The sequence below is a fragment of the Tenebrio molitor genome, chromosome 3 (assembly GCF_963966145.1).
Source record: "Tenebrio molitor chromosome 3, icTenMoli1.1, whole genome shotgun sequence".
Taxonomy (NCBI): Eukaryota; Metazoa; Arthropoda; class Insecta; order Coleoptera; family Tenebrionidae; genus Tenebrio; species Tenebrio molitor.
The window spans coordinates 23,127,204-23,147,925 of NC_091048.1; the positions used below are offsets into that span (position 1 = coordinate 23,127,204).

The 20,722-nt window shown below is 34.0% G+C and overlaps 1 protein-coding gene across 7 annotated transcripts in view; it reads right to left on the bottom strand.

Moving 5' to 3' along the window:
- Window positions 1-20,722, bottom strand: part of LOC138126529 (diuretic hormone receptor-like) — a 101,481-nt gene that overhangs the window by 35,340 nt on the left and 45,419 nt on the right. For 6 of the 7 annotated variants that reach the window (XM_069042301.1, XM_069042300.1, XM_069042303.1 and 3 more), the window contains one exon: window positions 9,399-9,751. In XM_069042301.1, the coding sequence (XP_068898402.1) occupies window positions 9,399-9,702 (304 nt within the window). In that variant the 5' untranslated portion in view covers window positions 9,703-9,751. Of the gene's footprint in view, window positions 1-9,398; window positions 9,752-20,722 lie in introns of those variants that run through there. The other variant, XM_069042302.1, reaches the window with a different exon arrangement.

The window sequence follows — 20,722 nt, forward strand, 5'->3', positions numbered from 1 at the left end:
AGCGGAGAATTTGCGCTGCAAATATCCGACTGTTTCAGCGTTTCATTCCCACAATAAAGTAGCGATTTTTTACAGCGAATTTCATTATATTTCAGAGATGTTACAATGTAACGTTGAGATTTTGACGTTATTTTTAGAAGGGAAAGAAGGTGGGCAAATATTTGGTGCCGCGGTGTTTAACAGTCATGGAACCTACCCCATCCACTTTGGATTCCATCCAGTTTCTATAAATTCGTTGAAATCTCGCCACAGGGAAGCCCCACCGCTCCTAAAAATCCCTAAAATTACAACCGACTGCTCCCTCGACGGCGGAATTTTTTAGCCGACTCTGCCGGAGGATATTATGTGTCTTCAGGGAGAAAAGTGCTTTAGAGGGAAAGTGGTAAGGGCCATTTCGTGGCCTAACTAAACGGCAATTTGGCCGATGAGAAGTAAATTCGTGATTCCAACCGCCGGTTCATAATGTTTCCGGCTTTCAGCAATCGATAATTTGCGATCTGGAGATCTCTTCTTTCGGAAAACAGGCCAGAACAACCTTTAAATACTTGATGCGGACCCTACGATTGGTGGTTGTTAATGGAACTGATGGACCGGAAGGACAAAAAGAAAATAAAGAATAAGTCTTTGTGCAGCAGCTGGAGATCAAGGCAACGTTACTCAACAAGTTTCACTTTTAATGAACTTGTTTAAAAGAGTGCTGCGGCAGGAAGGCGGACCGAGACGCTGTTAACTTCCTAATGTGAGGAGTTTTCTTGGATGTAAAGGACGTTCTGGCGCGCCTGTCACTTGTCACGACGCGAAAATATTCTATTTGTCACCGTTCATTTGGAATCTGGATTTGCTAGTCTAAGAGAAAAACGTATTTGGTGTGTGCAGAGACCTGCTTACCTTGGAAGTAAACAGAGTAAATCAGAATTCAGCTGTAAAGACATTTTAGGAGGAAATTATTGGGTAATTTTGGATTATTTGTTCCTACTAATTTGAATTAAAATGTAGAAATGACTGCTCGCTTAAAAAAATACTACGAACAGGAGATCGCCTAGTTTAAACACCAGAAAGAACAAAACTCTAAAGGATATATTTAAAAACGAAATAAACAACATGTTTGACAAAAGTGTTTAAAAATTGTAGATTATAATGGTCCCTGAAATGATATTATGCCGCGACAACGCTTCCTATTACACTGTGCACTAATAAGGACACTCTTTGGAAGCCTTAGGAGTAAAATTATCAAAACATCCACCTGCCAATATGTAAGAGTGTCAGGTCTTAATGCATCCATTAATTTGAGCCGGAAATCCGCGTCCTTGTCAACGTCGATGATGTTATCGTCAGGAAATACTCCTATAATCTGGCTCCTTCATTGTGTGTTTGCTTAACTTAATGAAAAGAATGTCTTTTTCAGTGACAAAATTCGAATTTTCCACTTTGGGTCTATTTTACCACAATAATTAGTATCGGGTGTTTTTTTAAATTTCAGCTCATACTTAGTAGGCGTTGAAGAGTCAATTGTGAACGCGCTATACAGGTTACGGATCACGGAGCAGATGTTTAAATGTTACATTTTACACGAGTGGTTCACAATCACAATCGTTCACAATCGATTCTTCAACGCCTACTACGAGGTGAACGTGAAATTTAAAAAAAACAGCCGATATGTGGTGAAAGCTTAGTTTTAAAAATAACCTACAATATGACAAAAAAAACATTAAAGTTACCTATGAAGAATAACAGTCAGTGAGCTATTTATAGAAGAAAAGCGTCAAGTTCAATGTGGAAAGTCTACAGAAAGAAAGTACAAAAGACAAATTTTCGGCAGAATTTAAGAGAAACTGGTCAGCAGCAGGCGGACAACAAGCTACATCAATAGAAGCACTCTGGAATTCTCTGAAAGACTCACTAACAAAGGCTGCAAACGATACAATAGGAATAAAAAAAAGAAACAGAGGTACAATGGTGATAAAAGAAACGCTACAGCTGATATCAGAAAGGAAGCATATCAAGGAAGAAATGCTACAGAAAGGAAAAACAGAAGAAATGCAAACTCTAGAAAAGAAATACGTGGAAAAAGATAAAGAAGTAAAGAAACAAGCTAGAAGTGAAAAAACAAATTATATAAATGACAAATTCCCTCATGTTATGAAAACAGTTGATATTGGCCAATAGTGTGCCGAATATCGCGAAAAAATCTAGTCATGATCAGAAAATGCGTCTTCCGCCGACAAAAATCTCCCTTCCGGTGAAAAATCACGTTGACAAGGCTTTTGTTTTTGTTGGTAACACAAATTAATTAAAAATTATTTTGACGTTTTCCGAAATGGATTTAAAAAATCGTTTTAAAAACGACTCCAGCAATGATATTGACTACAGTGTGAAAACAATTTGGAATACAACAGGTAAATTGTTGCAGGAAAAGTGCCACGATGAATATAAACTAACCTTTAATCCGTTTTGTGATGTTGTTCCGAATGTTTGTTTGAATTGTTCATTCGGGAATTTGTCTAGACAAATATAACTCGACTTCCCATTTTTTTTCGGAAAATTTTGATTTTATTAAACTCAAAGTTTGTTGCTTTAGGCAACAAACTTTTCGTCATAAAATCAAAATTTTCCGAAAAATTGGGAAGTCTTGTGATATTGTTTCTGAAAAATGGAAATGTCGGAGAAAGCAACAAGAGCAACGATCTGAAGACATACTACAACATAATAGCCTGAAAAGAAGCAACTTCATAGGAAATAGAGAAGTGAGAAATAAACAAGGAAACAAATTTAACGCGGATAAAGGAATACTGATGGAAAGAATTCTTTGAAGAGAGTACAAGAGGAAATTAATCAGGCGAAAACGACATAGAGGTCCTAAACATAATAAAGACGAAATTAGAGAGGCACTGAAGCAAATGAAGGATGGAAGAGCGCCAAGAGAATATGATATACCAACAGAATTAGTAAAAGCAGACACCGAACAAACAGTAGAAATGAATGAATGGATGAAAGGAGGGAGTAATATTAAAAATACCAAAAATAGGTGATCTCACCAAGCGCGACACTGGAGAGCAATAACATTACTACCTACTCAGCGTAAAAGTTTCCTTCTAGTATCGGGCCTTCAAATAAATATATATTTAGAGTAGGCGACATTCTAATTCTGTTAACAGAGTAAAGTAATTTTTGTAGGTAACCAAGTATTCTCCGGAGTTACACAGGTTACATAGTAAGCTTTTTCCCAATTTCATATTGTCATATTCCGTGGAGGGGAAATAGGGAGAATGCACTACAAAAATTAAAAATATTTTCTAACCTAATTTTATTTCGTTAAAATGTCAGACGTTTCTTGTGTCATTTTCTACGCTGGAAAAATGTTGCAAACAATTGAATTTCCATAGGTTGCTCTAAATATAAATTTATTTGAAGGCCCGTTATATTTCGTCCAGTGAGAGATTGGGAGATTTTAGAGATGTGTTTAATCGGCACATAATTGAACATGTTTATTTTCAGCAAAAGGTGTCCTTAGATATTTGCTTCAAGAATAGGAATCGTAAGTTATTCTATTTTTAATGTAAAACATTGCAAAGAAAGAAAAAAAGGAAGATTTTCTTATTTCAAAATTTCCAACACCTTCCCAGCCCAGGATTTCATTTGAACGTGCGATAGAATACTATAGTTTGTCCAGCGAGAGATTGGTTGACATAGAAGCCACTAAATTCTACGTAGAGAAAGTAGTACCTAGCGCACGTAAAATTTGAAATATATCCTTCAAGCAGTAACATTTTTGCCCCGAAATTATGCTCTAATTAATGTATTCTACTGCATTTTGTAGTGCTGGGTTACAAGTCTACTATTTAAAATCTCCTAATCTCTCGCTGGACGAAGTATAGTATACATATCGCATTGCTAAGCTAACATGTCATTAAACAATTTTACTATTTTTTAAATTTTTTCTGACGAGCCTTCTTAATGATAAAATCTTTGACGATTTGGTATTCAAGTGACGTAAAAAAACGCACGGTTTCTTCTAAAAAAAATATTTGATGACATCGCGTCATCATAATAACGGATACACCTGTCAACATTTTCTAAATGAAACTTGTAAATTCCCTTAGTCACCTTTTCAGTTTTCACAAATACCTGCAATTTTACATTTTGTGCATTATTTTATGATTACTCAGTGTAATTTACTGTAAAACTATCTCCCAAATGATTTTAATCCAGTAAAATTCCAGTCAGGTATAAACTTTCGTGACATTATAACTTTGGAAACTGGAAGTGCATCATAAAGGGAGCATTCATTAAACTTGTTGTTTGTTGCTCTTAGATTACAACTCTAGTATGCTTTGACATTCAGGAGTCACGTCTTAACTTTATTTACCGGCAGTCAGACATACTCACAAGCACAACAGTAGTGCAACGTACTTGAAGAATCGATCTTTTCGCAGCAACTAGATTCTAATAAGCTGTTATATTCAAACAACATGTCTTTTCTTTATCCAAACGACGAAATCCTATGGGTCAAGAGCAAACAAAAACATTCCAACATAATCGCATGCACCTCGACAATGCCATTTAAAGCCGTGATATTTCGAAGCGACGTCTTAGCTTTGTTCGAACGCTGCATTCAAGCAAAACTTGCTGCGATCTCAAATTTCAATTCCACCGCGAACTATGATAATTGTGCCGGAACGAGCTTTTGTCCAGTCTGGCGTTTTCCTACACAAAAGTGGCACCATTCACGCCACGATAAGTCTGGTTTCGTTTAATTCCAGGAGCTATACATCAGAGTGTAAACGACAAGCGATGCAATTTTGTCTTGGTAAGAGAAGTTTTGGTCGGGACATCTGCCTGCAAGCGCAGATAAAATCCTGCAATAAACTGTGTGCAGTGCAGTGGTGTCGGACATGGCGGTCGACGTAAACAGTTTTGGATCGGGACAAGACAAATAAATTCACGTGTGTAGGTGCTTTTTTTGAAAATTCCAAGACCGCATCCGTTTTATTAAAGATGTGGTTCCAAATTGAAAAGTAAATTGAATTTATGATTGCATTTAATTTAAAATTAAAGCAAAACGGAGAAGTGGAGCCTTTGTGTTGTTTTAAAACGCTCTGTCAATCGAATTGTTATCTGTAGCCGAAACAAATTGAATTCTGAACACTGCGGCTCTATAAAAATTATGATTAAATTAGTGACGGCTGCAATTAAATTTCGAGTATCGCTAAAAGCGAACTCTAAAAATTTAAGTGGACCGAATTATGTTTTTACAGCATATTTTAATGGCGACGAATTTATTTGCAATTCGGCCGACGTCGAGATCAATAACATTTCGACAATCCTAACCGGCGTAATTCTGAATAAATCAATTTATTTTTATTCCAACACGTAGGATTTTATTATATTAGTTTTCACATACATATGTACGTATTGTGTTACTATTTGGCAACTAAATGTACAAGGCGTGTTCAAATTTGAACATTTTTATATTCGTACGGTGTAAACACGGGATTCTGTGTAAATAGAATACTGTCAGGAACGCTAATAAAAATTTATATCTTCGTGTTGTGTGCTCCGGAATGTTTTGACAAATATTCAGTTTCCATAAAAACAGTTTTATGTCGTTCTTCATGTGTGTAATTAACTTGCCACGGATATTTTATTGGGGAACGGACCGAAATGATTTGGAAAATGATCGTAAACCTCAAGATCTCATCTGATTCTTGCCAATTTACAATTGTACGACGTAAATCACGGACTTGCTTTGACAAATAAATAGATACAAAGAAATCCCAACATGTTTATACATATTATATTACGATTTTAATTTTTTTTGAAAATTTTAAATACTGTTTTTAGCAATATTTAAATGTAAATTGTTCAAGAAAAAACTGAATTTCTGAGACATTCAAATATACAAGTGTAGCATAGAATACCACTTCCAAATATCTCCGCAAAAGTTAATGATTTATTGTGTAAATAAATTATAAATATAAGTGGGAGATAAATCTTAAAAATTCAAATAAAATTTCAAAATATTAACTTATCTTCCATAAAATGTAATAAATATTAGACGGTGGTATTTCCAGTGTCAACAGTAGAGCTCTTTTCTGGCAGCTTTCTTTATCTTAAAAAAACTTCCGTCTATTCCATATTTTGCTGTACTCTCTTTTTGGTCATTTGAGATATTTAAATCCAATGCTGCTTTTAAAAAATTGATTAAGGGCTTTGATTTTTCTGTCGAGAAATCGATATTAAAATCTCCACTCAAAATCTGACTGTTTCTCGCTCGTTCGGATAAACTCCAACTTACTCGAATGAGCCTTTCACCTCGGAGCGTGTGACATGACGCGTGACGCGTGAAGGTGAAACTAAGTCACTGCCCGAGAATAATAAGTTTTCACTTCAAAAAAATCAAGAATTTATTTATTTTACAACTGCAAAATATTTACTGCTTGTTAAATACGTACAGGGTGATTCTACCGCCCGCACGATTAACCCTATTAAAAAATTAGTAAAAATTACGAAACTTTAGGGTTATATTCCCTTCATATAAGGCTTCAAACGTATGAAATCAATTTTCCCATATCACTTCATTCATGGCCATAAAATTTAAAAAATTGATTTTTACCAAAAAAAAATGTTTTTCCGTGGACGCTCATAATTCACAATTAATTCAAAGAATATATTTATGAAATTCGCATCAAAAGAAAATGATTAGTTTTTGAATTATTCCAATTTTAATATTAACACCGAAAAATGATCAAGATTTACAAATGCAGTGTCATAAATAAATACCTCATTGTTGGGAAACATCTGTTGAGAACTTTTCCAGTAATTCTTTAATCCCTTTAAAGTATCATAAATAACCCACGTCAACCTCTATTGTGGAAGTGACCGCCCAATTTAATAATAAATCATAGCTAAATTTTGCACTTTAATATCGAATTCCATTTATTTCAAAAACCGGTGATGCTTTCATGATTTCAATGACATCAAATTTTTACTGAATGTTTGAAAGGACTCTCAGTGAAAAATTATGTAAATTAATCTAGAGTTTATTGAATTAAAACGAAATATTTACTAGTTTCATTAAAAAATTTGAAATTTGTACAGAATATTCTATGGAATTTTTTGAGAATTTTAAATCGATTGTGTGTGCTTTCGCTCGGGCGATAAAACATGAATCACCCTGTACTATCAAATTCTTTAAAAAATTATTCATTTTGCTAATTTAGAATTATTATTGTGATTGGTGTGTTACTGATTTACTTATAAACTTCACGAATTAAATATTCATTCTAGCAGACATTATTAAGCTCTGAGAAGGGTCAGCTTGCATCAGCTTTTAAATATTTTAAATGTGGCTGATGAGTAATAATTACCTTCAGAAAATCATAAATATTCTATTTTGTAATTGTTTATAATGTTTTCACTCTTTTTCGTAATGAATTGTATTTGTGTCAGAAAAACGATAATAACGATAATCATTAAACCCACATTGAAAAACCAGGAAGGGCATAAAATATCCTGAATGAAGGATTTGCCGACGATTAAGGAATGAATGAATTATTAGGCGAAACTACAGCTTTACATCAAGTTCTAAAGAACTGGGCCAGAGATTTTAATCTTAGCTTGAACCTTGAATCTACTGAATACTTGTGAACAAAAACCAGGCGCAGGATGTCCCAGATCTGTTATAACCAAGCAGGTTAAAATAAGAAGACATTTATTTCATCAACGATTCTCCACCATAGACAATCGCCATGTTATATGAAAGAAATATTAAAAGACACTTTCCTTTTATGAAAATAGTGATAATAATGAAAGCTACACCAACATAGCTTATCCAACAATCCTAGATATAAAGTATAAAAGGAAAAGGACGAGAAACACTTTTATCATCATTATTATTATTATAATAGACAGGGCACGGTATTGAGGCCGGATTTATGTATCTTTGGGAAGATTTCCATAAAGTAATGATGATTTCTTGGATCTTTTTTGTATTATCATATACATCCAGGGTATTTCACGAGCGATAATGAGCCCGACAGAATTGAAAATGCAGCCCACAATACATTTCCAAAGTAAACGTGGATTTTTTTTTCGATTTAAAAAGCATAAAACATGGTTAGCTGTGCAGTTTCGTAAATTTTTCCAAAAATGTCATTCGCTTGGTTAAATAAAATTGTGAGTAAACGAAGAGTTTTTTGGAAAATGTTTATTGTTTGCACAAAGCCGCAATGACAGAATACATTCGCCATAAATCAGTATTATGTCTGTTTTCTCATCCTTTGAATACATTTTAATTGTCGTATTCTAACTTTTTCGTAAATGTCAGTTGTGACATAAAATTATTGAAAGCAAACCCATCATGGATTCATAATTTCATTTTAAAACAACACTATATTTAAAATGTCCACGTTAACATAGGAAATGTATTGTGGGTTGCATTTTCAATTCCCCCGCAATACATATAGATGCTTTTCAAAGATCACAGCGTAACAATAATAATCGTTATTGTCTCTTAACAATCTATTATGTTGTATTTCAAATCTCTGAAGTTATTTCGACCAGAAATTGAATTTCCTGGTATTTTCTTAACCTCTTTAGTTTGTCTTATTTTTGATATTTTTTATCATTGAATGGTAACAATTTAAAAATCCACATTTTCACATTTCTGATACGGTTGTTTATTAACTTACCGAACGAGACCACCGAAAAACAAAAACAAATTCCGCCTTTGCTTATCTGGACAAAACAAAAAACTAATTAACACGTCCAAAATATTTACCACAACTTCTACCTTCTTACGCCAGCGCTCAAAACATGTTTTGAAGTGGTGTTTGGTATTTTGAAAATAAAACTTTAATTGAACCGAAGAATTAAAATTTGAAATCGTCTACGCGTGGGTTAGTCCTTTTAGCACAGATGCAGCGACGCTACTCAAAGCTATCTCTTATGCACAACTGAGGAAGCTCGAAGTTCCTGCTTCGCGTACAAGAGCTCGAGATTATGTGTCATCCATATCCGGCAAGTAGGACGGAATGTAAAACTGAGCATATTACAACAACAAGGAGCTCTTCGGGATCATAATTACGGAGCAAAATTACCCTCTTGGGCCGTTCACTGTGTAATTACAATACCTTCACGTCATACATCACCACTCGCTATTTTCGTCAAGCAGCAGGATATTAAATTGCAGTCCTCTATGCACGCCTCCGTTAAGAGATGATCTGTTTATTCAGAGAACAATAAAGAAGACAGCTTCGGAACACGTGTGTTTATTTTTTAATTGGTCGCGACCGCAATCTCACGTTCACAGGACGTGTTTGATAAATCTCCAAGGCAAATAAAGGACATTTCGCAGCCTCCGAGAAGAATCGATCTGAGTAAATTAATTCTAGACTTACGTGTGTCATCGTATCTGATGTGCATAAGTTCGGCGAAGCACTTAACGGACGCCGTTTCGTTGACGGGGGTGGGCGGCCAGCAAAGGAGACCATCGGTGGTCACAGGACAGACTCCTTCATGATTACTCTCGGCCAACGCAGCAGTCTTGTTCAGATAAAGATTCGTGCAGTGTTGGAGCGTGATGTTCAGTTTGATTTTGATGTCTTCTGTGTCGTTCCACACGTTCTCGCCGCTCATCGACCAGGAGAGGTCCTGGTCGACAGGATTCAAGTCCTGGGGCAGGTTCGGGTCCGGCCAACTCATTTTTGACACGCTTTCAGTCTCATTTTCAGCGAACAGCACTCGGACACTTCTGAAACACACCACAATTTGACTTCGTTAAGCGCACCATTGTTTTAATAGCGTATTTTCCTTCTTTATCAGTTGTTTGCTCCTGATTATAATATATGATTTTATTGTTCTGTTTAAATGGAGGTGCGGATGTACTGATGCGTAATTTCACAAAGTGCTTTGCGCTTTTCGCTATTTTTGTTCGAGCGGTTTATGTAACGTCACTTGAAGAGATGACGTTGTTGGGGTATTCGCGAAAATTTGTTGCGAATATTTGGGGGAAATGTACCACCGCTACGACTGTAATGTTCGTTTTAAAAATAAATTGTTAAATGTTAACTTAACTGTGTAAACAACGGAATGCTGAGTCAGATTGTTTGCGTGGTTTATGTTAATAATAGGACATTGTCTTCGGCGATCAAAGGCACCAGACGATAAACGAGAGTAAGTAAATTTCAGGCGAAATTAATTTACGGACAAGTCCCAGGTTAATTTAAGTTACTTAACAAGACACAAGAAGACGGCTATAAAATAATAATAAAAAAATTGTACGAGTAGATGTAAATGTGGAGTAAGAAGGGTGATCTTCTTTTTACAATATCCTTGGAAACATTTTCGGTAAGAAAGTACTTAAAAAAAATCCGTTTAATGTGCACCTCTGCCAAAAAGTGCTTGTTTAAGCCTCGGCTGCGCCTCGGCCAGAAAACTCAGACTCGCACGAAAAAGACGTACTTTTTGGCCTTAATACACAAATAACTATTTTTGTTTCTTTAGGTTTCCTTTTTGGTTATCCAATTATTGTTTATTCCAGTATTCCCTTTTTATTTTTTTGTTCCTCTCTTCATTACTTTTCGTCTTAATTTCTTTTCCTCATCTTTTTATTATTGTTATATTTTTTATGCGGTTTTTGTCGTATCTGGTGCACTTCCTTTGTTTCTTATATTTCATTCTGCTTTAATTTTATAAATTACACACATTTGGATACATATTTCCCAAGGCCTTTCATTTAATATTTATACCGACTGTTCATTTAAATTTCCAGTCAAAGTTGACATTGTGAACGGACCACAGGCTGACGGTCTGCAGGGTAAGAACACAAACAACGCAAAAAGTCAGGTTAGATTTAAACAGCTGATCCGTGATCCGTAATCTGTGGTGCGTTCACAATCGTCTCTTCATCGCTAACTTTAACGGGAAATTAAATGAACACCCGATACTTTTATAAGTATACTACTTATTTTACACGGTTTATTTAATCTTTCTGCAACTATGAGTATGTGAAACAAGATTTCATAGACAAAATACGTCAATGGCTATTCTCATTCTCATAATAATCCGCCCCCGACTGACATTTAAAGAATTTGATTGCCCTTTAAATTTAACGATTACACTTTGGTTAATAAGTATTACGCATAAACGTGGAGTCAAATTTTACAAACCAAAAACTTAATTACATTGGGTATTTTATTCATTGCGATTTAAATACAAAGAGTTTATTGAAAAGGAACAGAAATCAATTATCCAAAACTCGAGTGATTTTTGGATTTATGGTAATTCAAAAAATAAGTATACTCCAACTGTATTTAATGCCATTTGATGATAGAAGTGTAACGACGGAAATTGCTAATTGATGCTTTCGTGATAATGTCATCCTTTAATGGTTTAATTGAGATAAGGTCTAACCACTTTAGGGGTAGATTCACGAAACTCGGATAATTTGCAAATCATTAACGAAACGCCAAATACAGTGCTTCAACAATATCAGTTGTCATGGTTTTGAATTTGCAGTGTCCAATGACTTATCGAGTCTTACCGGGTTTCGTGAATGACCCCCTTAATTATTAACAAACTGGCGATGTAAATACAATTGCAAAAGGCTTGTAGAATTTACTTTTATAATAATCTAATAGTAGATTGTCATTAAAAATTTTGTGGTAAGCCTAGAGATTGAAGACCGAGACGAAGTCGAGGCCGCAACTGGGTGAAGCACAAAAAGACCTATACTGACTGAATGATATACAGGGTGTTTTTGAAATGCGTGCACAAATTTTAATCACGAGCCACTGGCTTCATGTAGAACTCGGAAAAAATATTTAAAAAATTCTATGTCAAAAAATAAAATGACATTTATTTTTTGAGCTACAATTTTTTTAAATTGCTTTTAATTTTCTACGTTACCCTACAACCTCGTAGGTAAAATTTCGGCACATTTTAAAAATACACCCTGTATATCATGTTTTATAAAATGTACACCAAAGAAAATCTTTCGTTGCTAGGTGACGGCTGTTCATTATTAACCACTGGTTAATAATGAAAAATTATTAACTAGTAGGAGAGAAATAATTTTACTTCTGGGTTCAGTGCGAGAGTCAATAATGACGCCTTCTAAGACTAGTAGTGAAAAAAAGGTTTTTTTTAATAATTTGACGATCCTATAATTAATACGTGAATAGCTTATGACAATAAATGAATTACCTATTCTGTTAAAATATATCCGGTTCACATGTTTCCCATCTATTATCCAGTCTTTCATTCAATCGTAACAAGGGTATTTCTGGAAAACTATCAGAATCTCATTCATAATATAACAGACAACTGTAGCTGGAACAATACAATAGAATGAAATTTTAATTCGAATATAAGTTAGCATCCCTGTGTTAAAATGTGTTCGTGCGTATGCAGCGTAGCATGATTCACAAAGTGTTTCACGCTTTTCCCTAATTTTATCCGAACGGTTTAGGTTTCACTCATCAATAACTCATTTATTTTGCAGAGGCACCATCAATTCGAAGCGACATGAATTTATAACACCATTGTTTATCGAATAACGAACTCCCATATGAAATTGTTATTTATTCATAAATGTTGGCTCGACCGGAATATTATGTGGAAAAGATTGCTTCGAAATTCTGCGCCGCGATTTTTTTTCAATTACATAAATTACTTTTTGAATAGAAAAATCCGAATCGGTCCCGTCGAACCGGAAAAATTCCGGTTCATGCAAATGACCTCGCTGTTTACACATTCGCGAGTTGTTGCAAGTTGAATGTTGCTATTTAATGTTTGCCGAGTGTTGTACCTGTGCGGCTGAAAGGCGCTAACTAACATTACCACGTTTAAACTCTATCTAATTACCGGAAAATCTATTATTAAAATAGCTGAAGTTTAATTTGAATGTAGGTACAAAACGTGGGGCTTAATTAGATTGTTGCGCTAGCCGGGTGGAAATGCGCCATTTGCAAACGGCGCCATTTAGACAAACGGGAACTTTTTTATTTATAGCGAGTTATTAAATTCAAAGGGGGTTCGTAAAAACCATAATCGAGTTCAGAGTGTTGCGCGAATTAACGCCAATATATCAAAAACTAATTGATTTTATTGTAGTTAAAATTAAACTGGAGGTCAAGTTTCGAAGACCCATCATTTCCACTGGTCAATCGAGAAATTTACATTTAAATTAACGGTTTCATCATTTTTTGCGGTTTTGTTTGACTAAAACATCAAACATTTATTGACACAACCGGTATCAAACAACTGCTTAATGCATCACATTAGGAAATTATTTGAAAGGAAAAATCGTGTTTGTTCAGGTGTCACAGTCTGAACGATCCAAAACGTGGGAATTTAGTCTGCAAATGTGTACGTTCGTGCAATTACAAAATACATAGAATAGAGAATTATCAATTAGAAAAACTAAAAAATGGAAAAATAAGAGTGTCCTGGTATAATAGAGAAACTATCGAAAATTTTCAATTCCATTTTTATTTATTACACACAGTTTACATTATTTTTTCTGTTCTTTGTTATATATTTCAATTTAAAAGTATATCATTGAGGAAATTAGATCAAGTGTAGCAAAAATATTTAATATCAGATGTTCATTTAAATTTGTCCTCAAAGTAGGCGTTAAAGAATCGATTATGAACGCACCAGGAATACAGGGTATTTCACGAGTGATAATGAGCCTGGCGGAGTTAAACATACAACCCACAATACATTTGAAAAGTTAACGTGGATATTTGTTTTTTGATTTCAAAAACAAAACACAGTTAGCAATTTTTATTAAAATCTCAAAAAATGTTTCTTAACAAGATCTGTTCTATCTGTAATTATTTGTCTTCAAATAATATTTTATTGAGGTAAAAGCTGTGGAATAAAAATGTAAACAAGAACTGGGTTTCCGAATATAACATGCGAATGTAGTTTCATTCCGTAAAGTTCTTTAAAAGATTAAAATTTAACGTAAACTTGGCAGTTTATAAATATTTGTTATGTATATAAGGACTTGCCTAAGAAAACATGCCCTTAAAATTCCACAGCTTTTTTATTTTAAATCTTAATTTGTCGCAACAAGATCGTGCTCCTATTACTTACTCTGAATTTAATTTAATTTCAAGTACTACCGAAATAAAACAACAGAGTAAGACAATTGTAATGTAATTTAAAAAAATGTAAAAAAATATTTTCTAAATTTAAAGCAAAAGTTTACTAATTAGAAGAACTTGTGTATTAAGTATTTAACAAAAAAAATAGTTTTATATTTAATAAATATTCAATTTTTCAAACACATATTTGTAAAATCTAATCCCACACAGTAGAACTTAAGAACAAATGATTAGGCTGACAACAAAATAGTGAGTCAGTTCTGATTATGACTAAAACAACATGTAATGCTTCCTTGGGGTTAATAATAGTACGAGTATATTATGTTATGAGGAGCAAAAATGAAGCCAAAGCACATAAAACCATTTTTGCTCCGAATAACATATACTATTTTTTCTTCAAACCTTCATAACAAATTATTTAAGACATGTTAAGAAACCAGGTAGGAATTTCAAATGATTTTGCTGGTCTACTTTACAGCCGCTCATCAGCGGAGATAATAACTTCACGGACGCCCTCAGCGGAGATAATAACTTCACGGACGCTGGTCTGCTCGTTAGATGCCGTGACAATGAAGTGACACTTTAGCATTATCAATGCAGCAGTCCAATGTCATATTTTACGCACGTTTGAAGAAAAACATTATTATGTATTAGACAGATAAAACACATGTCGTAGAAATCATTAAAATTCCATTATTAATTAAATCATTTCAACCAATAACTAATTTAGATTATTGATATTTAGAGAAGAAATATTTTATTCTTAATTCAATTTATCGCGGAATCAGGGGATTCAAAATCTAAGAAATTCCTTTTTGAGAGGATTTCCCTTGCCATTCAACGTGGAAACGCTGCAAGCATTCGGGGCACTTTTCCAGATTCCGCATTATTATCGGAAATTTTCGCATTGTAAATTTAAAATGTTATTTATTTATTTTATTATTAGAATCTCCACAAAGTGTATTACTATGTTTATGCCTAAGCCATTCATTCTCTATTATCCCTAACATCGAAGCAGATGATTAGCAAAGTAATCGCATACAACACTAATGTATTTGATGTTACAACATTGTAAAGTCCTCGTCTAGAAATAGTCAATTTTGACTTAAATTGTAAATCATTTCACAATAAGACAGCAAACCGTCTTATAACTACCATAATACCCTCTAACTTTATTGCCCCTTTGTTGTGCAGTGCCGACTCAAGGAAGAGCAAACATCAGGTGAAGTAACAGCACCTATTTATTTATGGTAGTTATAAGACGATTTTCTCTCCTATTGTAAAATGATTTACAATTTAAGTCAAAATTGACTATTTTTCGACGAGGACTTTAATGCTCGGATATTCTAAAATTTCAAATTACAGAATTCACAAATTTTTGAAAAAACAACACATGAAAATATTAACACACTTATTATAAGACACAAATTCTAAACGAAACAAAATTATGAGCTCAAAATCATTCACTTTAAACGGTTGTTTCAATCGATTTTTACACCCCAATGTTATATTTTAAATTTGATACAAATTAGAACAAACAACTCTCCAAAAAACATGAATATCCAATCTCGCTAATACCTACACCTACAGGGAACAGAATGTAAATAAACAAAATTATAACATGATTCAATTGTGTAACGTAACGAACAGCGTTTCTAAATATAACCGAGTTTTAGCATATTTCGGGTTTTGTTTGATAATGTTAATATAAAATAATTTGCAAATATTAAAAAACGTAAAAATCCTTTCAAGGGTTACTGTACGTTATTTTTATAATTATGTTTATTTTTCCGAACACAAAAAATTTGCCCTACTCTTTCAACCCCCAGGATTCAACATTTTGCAAGAAATGTTCAAGGAAAGTAAGCAATTATTAATTTCGATAAACAATCTTCCTCTTGAGAGTTAAGAGAGTTAAATTAGAGTTATCTATGAAGGCAGGGATTTTTTTTCTAGTTCTTAATAAAAAAAAGTTCCATTTCCGATACTGCGAAAAAAGACCATCCATTATAAACGATTGTCATCTAGCTTAGAATGTTTTGCTGTTGGCCGACAGATAAATTCATAAGTACAGAATATACAAAATTTTCTCTGTATTTGCGAACCCTGTGACATAAAATCATTTTACGACAGTTGCAAAAGACAGATAAAACACACTGCATGTCGTAGAAATCATTAAAATTCCATAAAACCAGAAACTTCTCCTATAGAATTAGTTTTTCAGTCAGTCGCATCCTTTTGTAATTCAGGCTCGTACGCCGATGAATAATATGAAAATTTCTCAACGGAGCACTTGTAAACCTTTTTATTAAAAAACTTCACTCACTGTAAATATTTAATCTCAACTTCTAAAATTTGTTCGTCCCTCGACTTTCCAGGATCAAAGTTGACAAAGTCGCGTATTTATTGCCACAATCTGCGGTCCGGATTTCATCTCTAGACGAACAATGTCCGCCTGTTTTCCCATTATTGTGTTAAATGATCGTTTCTCATGAAATCCACATTCTTTTCCGTTTTATTTATTGTGGAAGAATTGTTCCGCCAGCTTTTAAAATATCGCTCCTGTCAGTGGCGTGCCTAAATGTAACGCACCACATTCGATAAAGATTTCCACCCTCCCTCGCATTGTAGATTTGTTAAATGGAGAATTCTCAGCAACACGAAAAATACACCGTATTAATCACGAACTTTCAGAGACCTTCACTTTCATGTAATATGGATATACGTTTAAATTCTGCTTCGTGCTTTCATGTCTGAAAATGTGTGAATAATTGATGGGGTGGTGTCTTCACAGCTATAATTTTGTCATCGCCTTGCTTTTACCTTTTCAAATTTTCTTTCAGTTTCGAATTTCAACACTTCATATCTCACTGTCAAGCTCCACATAAACATTTTACACTCGCTTCTTTTCCGACACATTATTTATTCCTTCGATATTTTATATTCGAGGTATTACAAATTTCAAGTGCCATTTAGCTTAGTGCGGATTCTTATTATTACCGTCTACTCCTGAAATCCTGCTTTATGTTTAAGTTGGAGTGTTTCACTGTTTGTTTCCTGGAGTTTCAGCGCCATTTCGCCTCCCTATTCCTTCTAGACGTGCTACGTTCTCTATGGGAATGGTTTACAATAAAACCAACGAGGTTATGGCAGTTTTTGTTTTACGGGAAAAGTAAATAAATATAACGTTTTACGTAACGTGATATACTTGTCGTCGAAGTGATTACGTTTGCTTCTATTTTGTATCGACTTGACATTTAGTTTTAGGAGTTCGGGACCGCTACAAAAAGAATTTCCAACTCCTTATTTACGACATTTTGTTATAAGTTGGCGAAACCGGAAAACACAAGAAAAATAATTTAGCTTTACAATTTGAAAAATAAATTAAATGTCTGCTCAAGAGAACATAAGAAAAGTTATTTTGTATAATACGTACAGCTGTTTTGTTTTTGCTACAGGTCTACGTGAAATAAAGAAACGTAAATATTTCCAGAGTTTTATTCTTATCCACATCCGAGTTTTTTCATAAAATAATATCTAAAACGAAATAAAAATTCAACAATTAAAAACTGAAAAGAACTTATTGTCACGAAACTACTTCTTCTCAATAGCTTATACTTACATATTTAACAAAGACAAAGGAAAAATCTATTCTTTTTCTTCGTGAGTATTACAATAAATAGTACTGCTATACACCATGCGTGTAACGACTGATGACTATTACACGCGAGTACGCTACGATACTTTTACGAGATACAAATTTCATAATTTTTGAAAACTTGTCCAAAAATTATTAAGACTTATATTTTTGCAACACTGATTGCAAAACATCTTGCTACGTTAAACCACCTGTTACACTTGCTGCGAAATGTCCTCATTTTTAAGCTTCCTACATCTGCATAAACAACCGGAACAAACTGTGTCGCTCCTATTGCAAAACGTTTGTTTTGAAAGGATTTAGTAGAACAATTAAACTGACAATGAGAATCACAGTCTTTCTCCAAGCGTGAGACAACTTATTACGCTGCGTGACGAAACCACCCAGAACTACAAAACAACAGTGCTTTAATCCCATGATGTTTTGATTCAAATGTGTAGTACTCGACAAATTATTTAAGTTCAGTGCAGCAAATCAAACGATGAATAGTTTACAAAGGCAACGTTTGATGTTGCCTCGGATGAAGTATATTTACATTTAGATCATGCCAGTGCATGCATTGTTTCAACAAATATGTGTCAGTGAAATTTTTATAACGGAAATTTTATTTCAGTTTTAGAGCCTGCGGTGTACGTGACTGTCATTTCCATCAATTCGGAATTTTTACAAAGTGGAGTTTTTAAATATCAGCATCGATGTGAACATTATTTTACTTTGAAAAAGTTGCTTTACAGAGAAGAGGATTCAGGTTTTGTTTTATTGTCGCCCACTTAACTGAAAACTTTTTAATTGTACAACCGTTGCCCAAAGAGTTTATCGATTTCCTTTAAACTCTACACGAGAGATTCTAAATACAAGTGGGTTTCTCGAAAGCTTCTTTTATAATTATTTATCAAGCCATAAACCGGCTGTGCAAGCTTGATTTCGCATTCGTTGTAAAATGTTGCCGTTTTAACCAGCCCCGTTTTTGTACGGGAGCTTCCTTCTTCTTAAACGCCTTGCTTAATAATTTCCTTGTTAAATTTATTAGAGATTTAGTGGGCCAAATGACATCTAAATTAGATGCGACCCACGTTCCTTGAACCTATCGTTAATTAACCAATTACAGAATAGGGAGATAGATGTTCAAAAGACGGCTCAGTTACCAAAGGGAACCAACTTTGGTTTACTGCAGATAACTAATACCAAACACCTTAATAAAATATATATCCACGTCAGAATTAATCATTTACGTTTCAAATAAATCCACTAATCTCGGGTTTAAGTAACAGCTCCGCTTCGCCAATCGAACACATGGCTGGGTTTTAAACGGAATATTATTAAAATTCAAAAACGGGTTTCTGTTGTGTAACCGTAAAAATAAAACCGCCAATTTATTGCAGCGAAAAGGACCGTTTTATACTAAATGTCTTCAATAAAATTTTATTGCGTAAGTATAACGCCTGCATTATCATATCGTACAAGGTTTTTATTTTTGGATTTGATGAAAAATCGATACTGACACGATCGGTCTGTTATTTTAATTTAGTGTAACGAAAATGTAGATTTTTAATTTAACTTTTTTCTGCTGTGAAAGAGCCTTCCTCTTTATTAAATACTTACTGCAAATTACTCATATTGATAACACTCATAGTGTAAAATATCATCCATAATTATTTGTAATATCTAATTCGCAAGTTTGTGTACGCGTTCTTAATTAAATGAAGCAATAAATGAATCGTGGTAGTGAAAAGTAGGAAAAGTATCTTATTACTCGCGTGTAATGGCTATTGGATGATTAGAGCACTCGCCTACGACTCGTACAGCAAACTGCAACTCATGGATAGCCATCATTACATAATACATATACGACTGTCTTCAATCTTCTATTGCTATTGAACTTTGTATAATTTATTCTGAAATTAATTCATTAATTTTTAACAGTTACAAATTATTGGCCAATTACGGAAATAATTTGTGGCACTAAAGAGGCCATTTATATTTTTACAGAAGTGAAGCACCATTAATATTAAAATTTTCAATATTTCATGGCATTTGTTATTTTACGCGTGAAAAGTTAAACTCGGATTATTTCTGAACCAGATTAAGTCGGGGGCTGCGGTTTGTTGTAATTACGGTGCATTCCAGCTAATTGGTTAATCACGAGGCGACGAGTTAATCCACTTTGTTCAAAAAATAATCACACTGCCTTCCATATAGAAAAAGTGGTCGTTATTCATCGCGTTTAACTTCAGAAATGAGCCATAAACAAGTCGTGAAATGAAGTTGTGGCAAAAATTTAATTAATTAAGCGAGTACCTAGCATAAACATTCTTCTGTAGCCGAAGTTTTAGAAACAGAATCGAATTACCACTCGAAAATTAACAAACCAAGTGTAATTGAAACGAATCGCGTCTCTTAAATAAAGCTGAAAGCTTTAATTCCCGCTCGTAAAAGCGGTATTCCTCATAATTATAGATAGCCGGTTTAAAACAGACTCAATTTATTGATATACTAGATCTAATTGGGAGAACAATAAATTGCAGAGCGATCTAATACAGAACTTGCAGAGTAATTGGCAACGAACTTAATTTACTTGACAGCCATTAAAGTTTTATACTTTTCAATAAAATGGAGTGTCGTGATTGTAATTAAATTAAGTGTCTGGCTGTGTTAATTAAAATTTGTTATTCGGAACCCCCTTCGCTCCCCTTCATTTTTAACCATCATATTCTCACACTTTAATGTCAACAAGATCCGCAAGATGATGTAACCTGTAGTTTCTCTCAGCTCAGTTTTAAGACTTAAGTCGTTTATGATTTTACCGTATAATAGATGTGCATAAAATCGGTCTCCAGTCCATCACGAAGTTACTTGTTTCATTTAAGATCAGGCTAAAATCGCAGAGGGGTTGCGGCGAGATTTAATCGTCAACTGTAACAAGGTTTCAGGAGCAATTATTACTCAGATA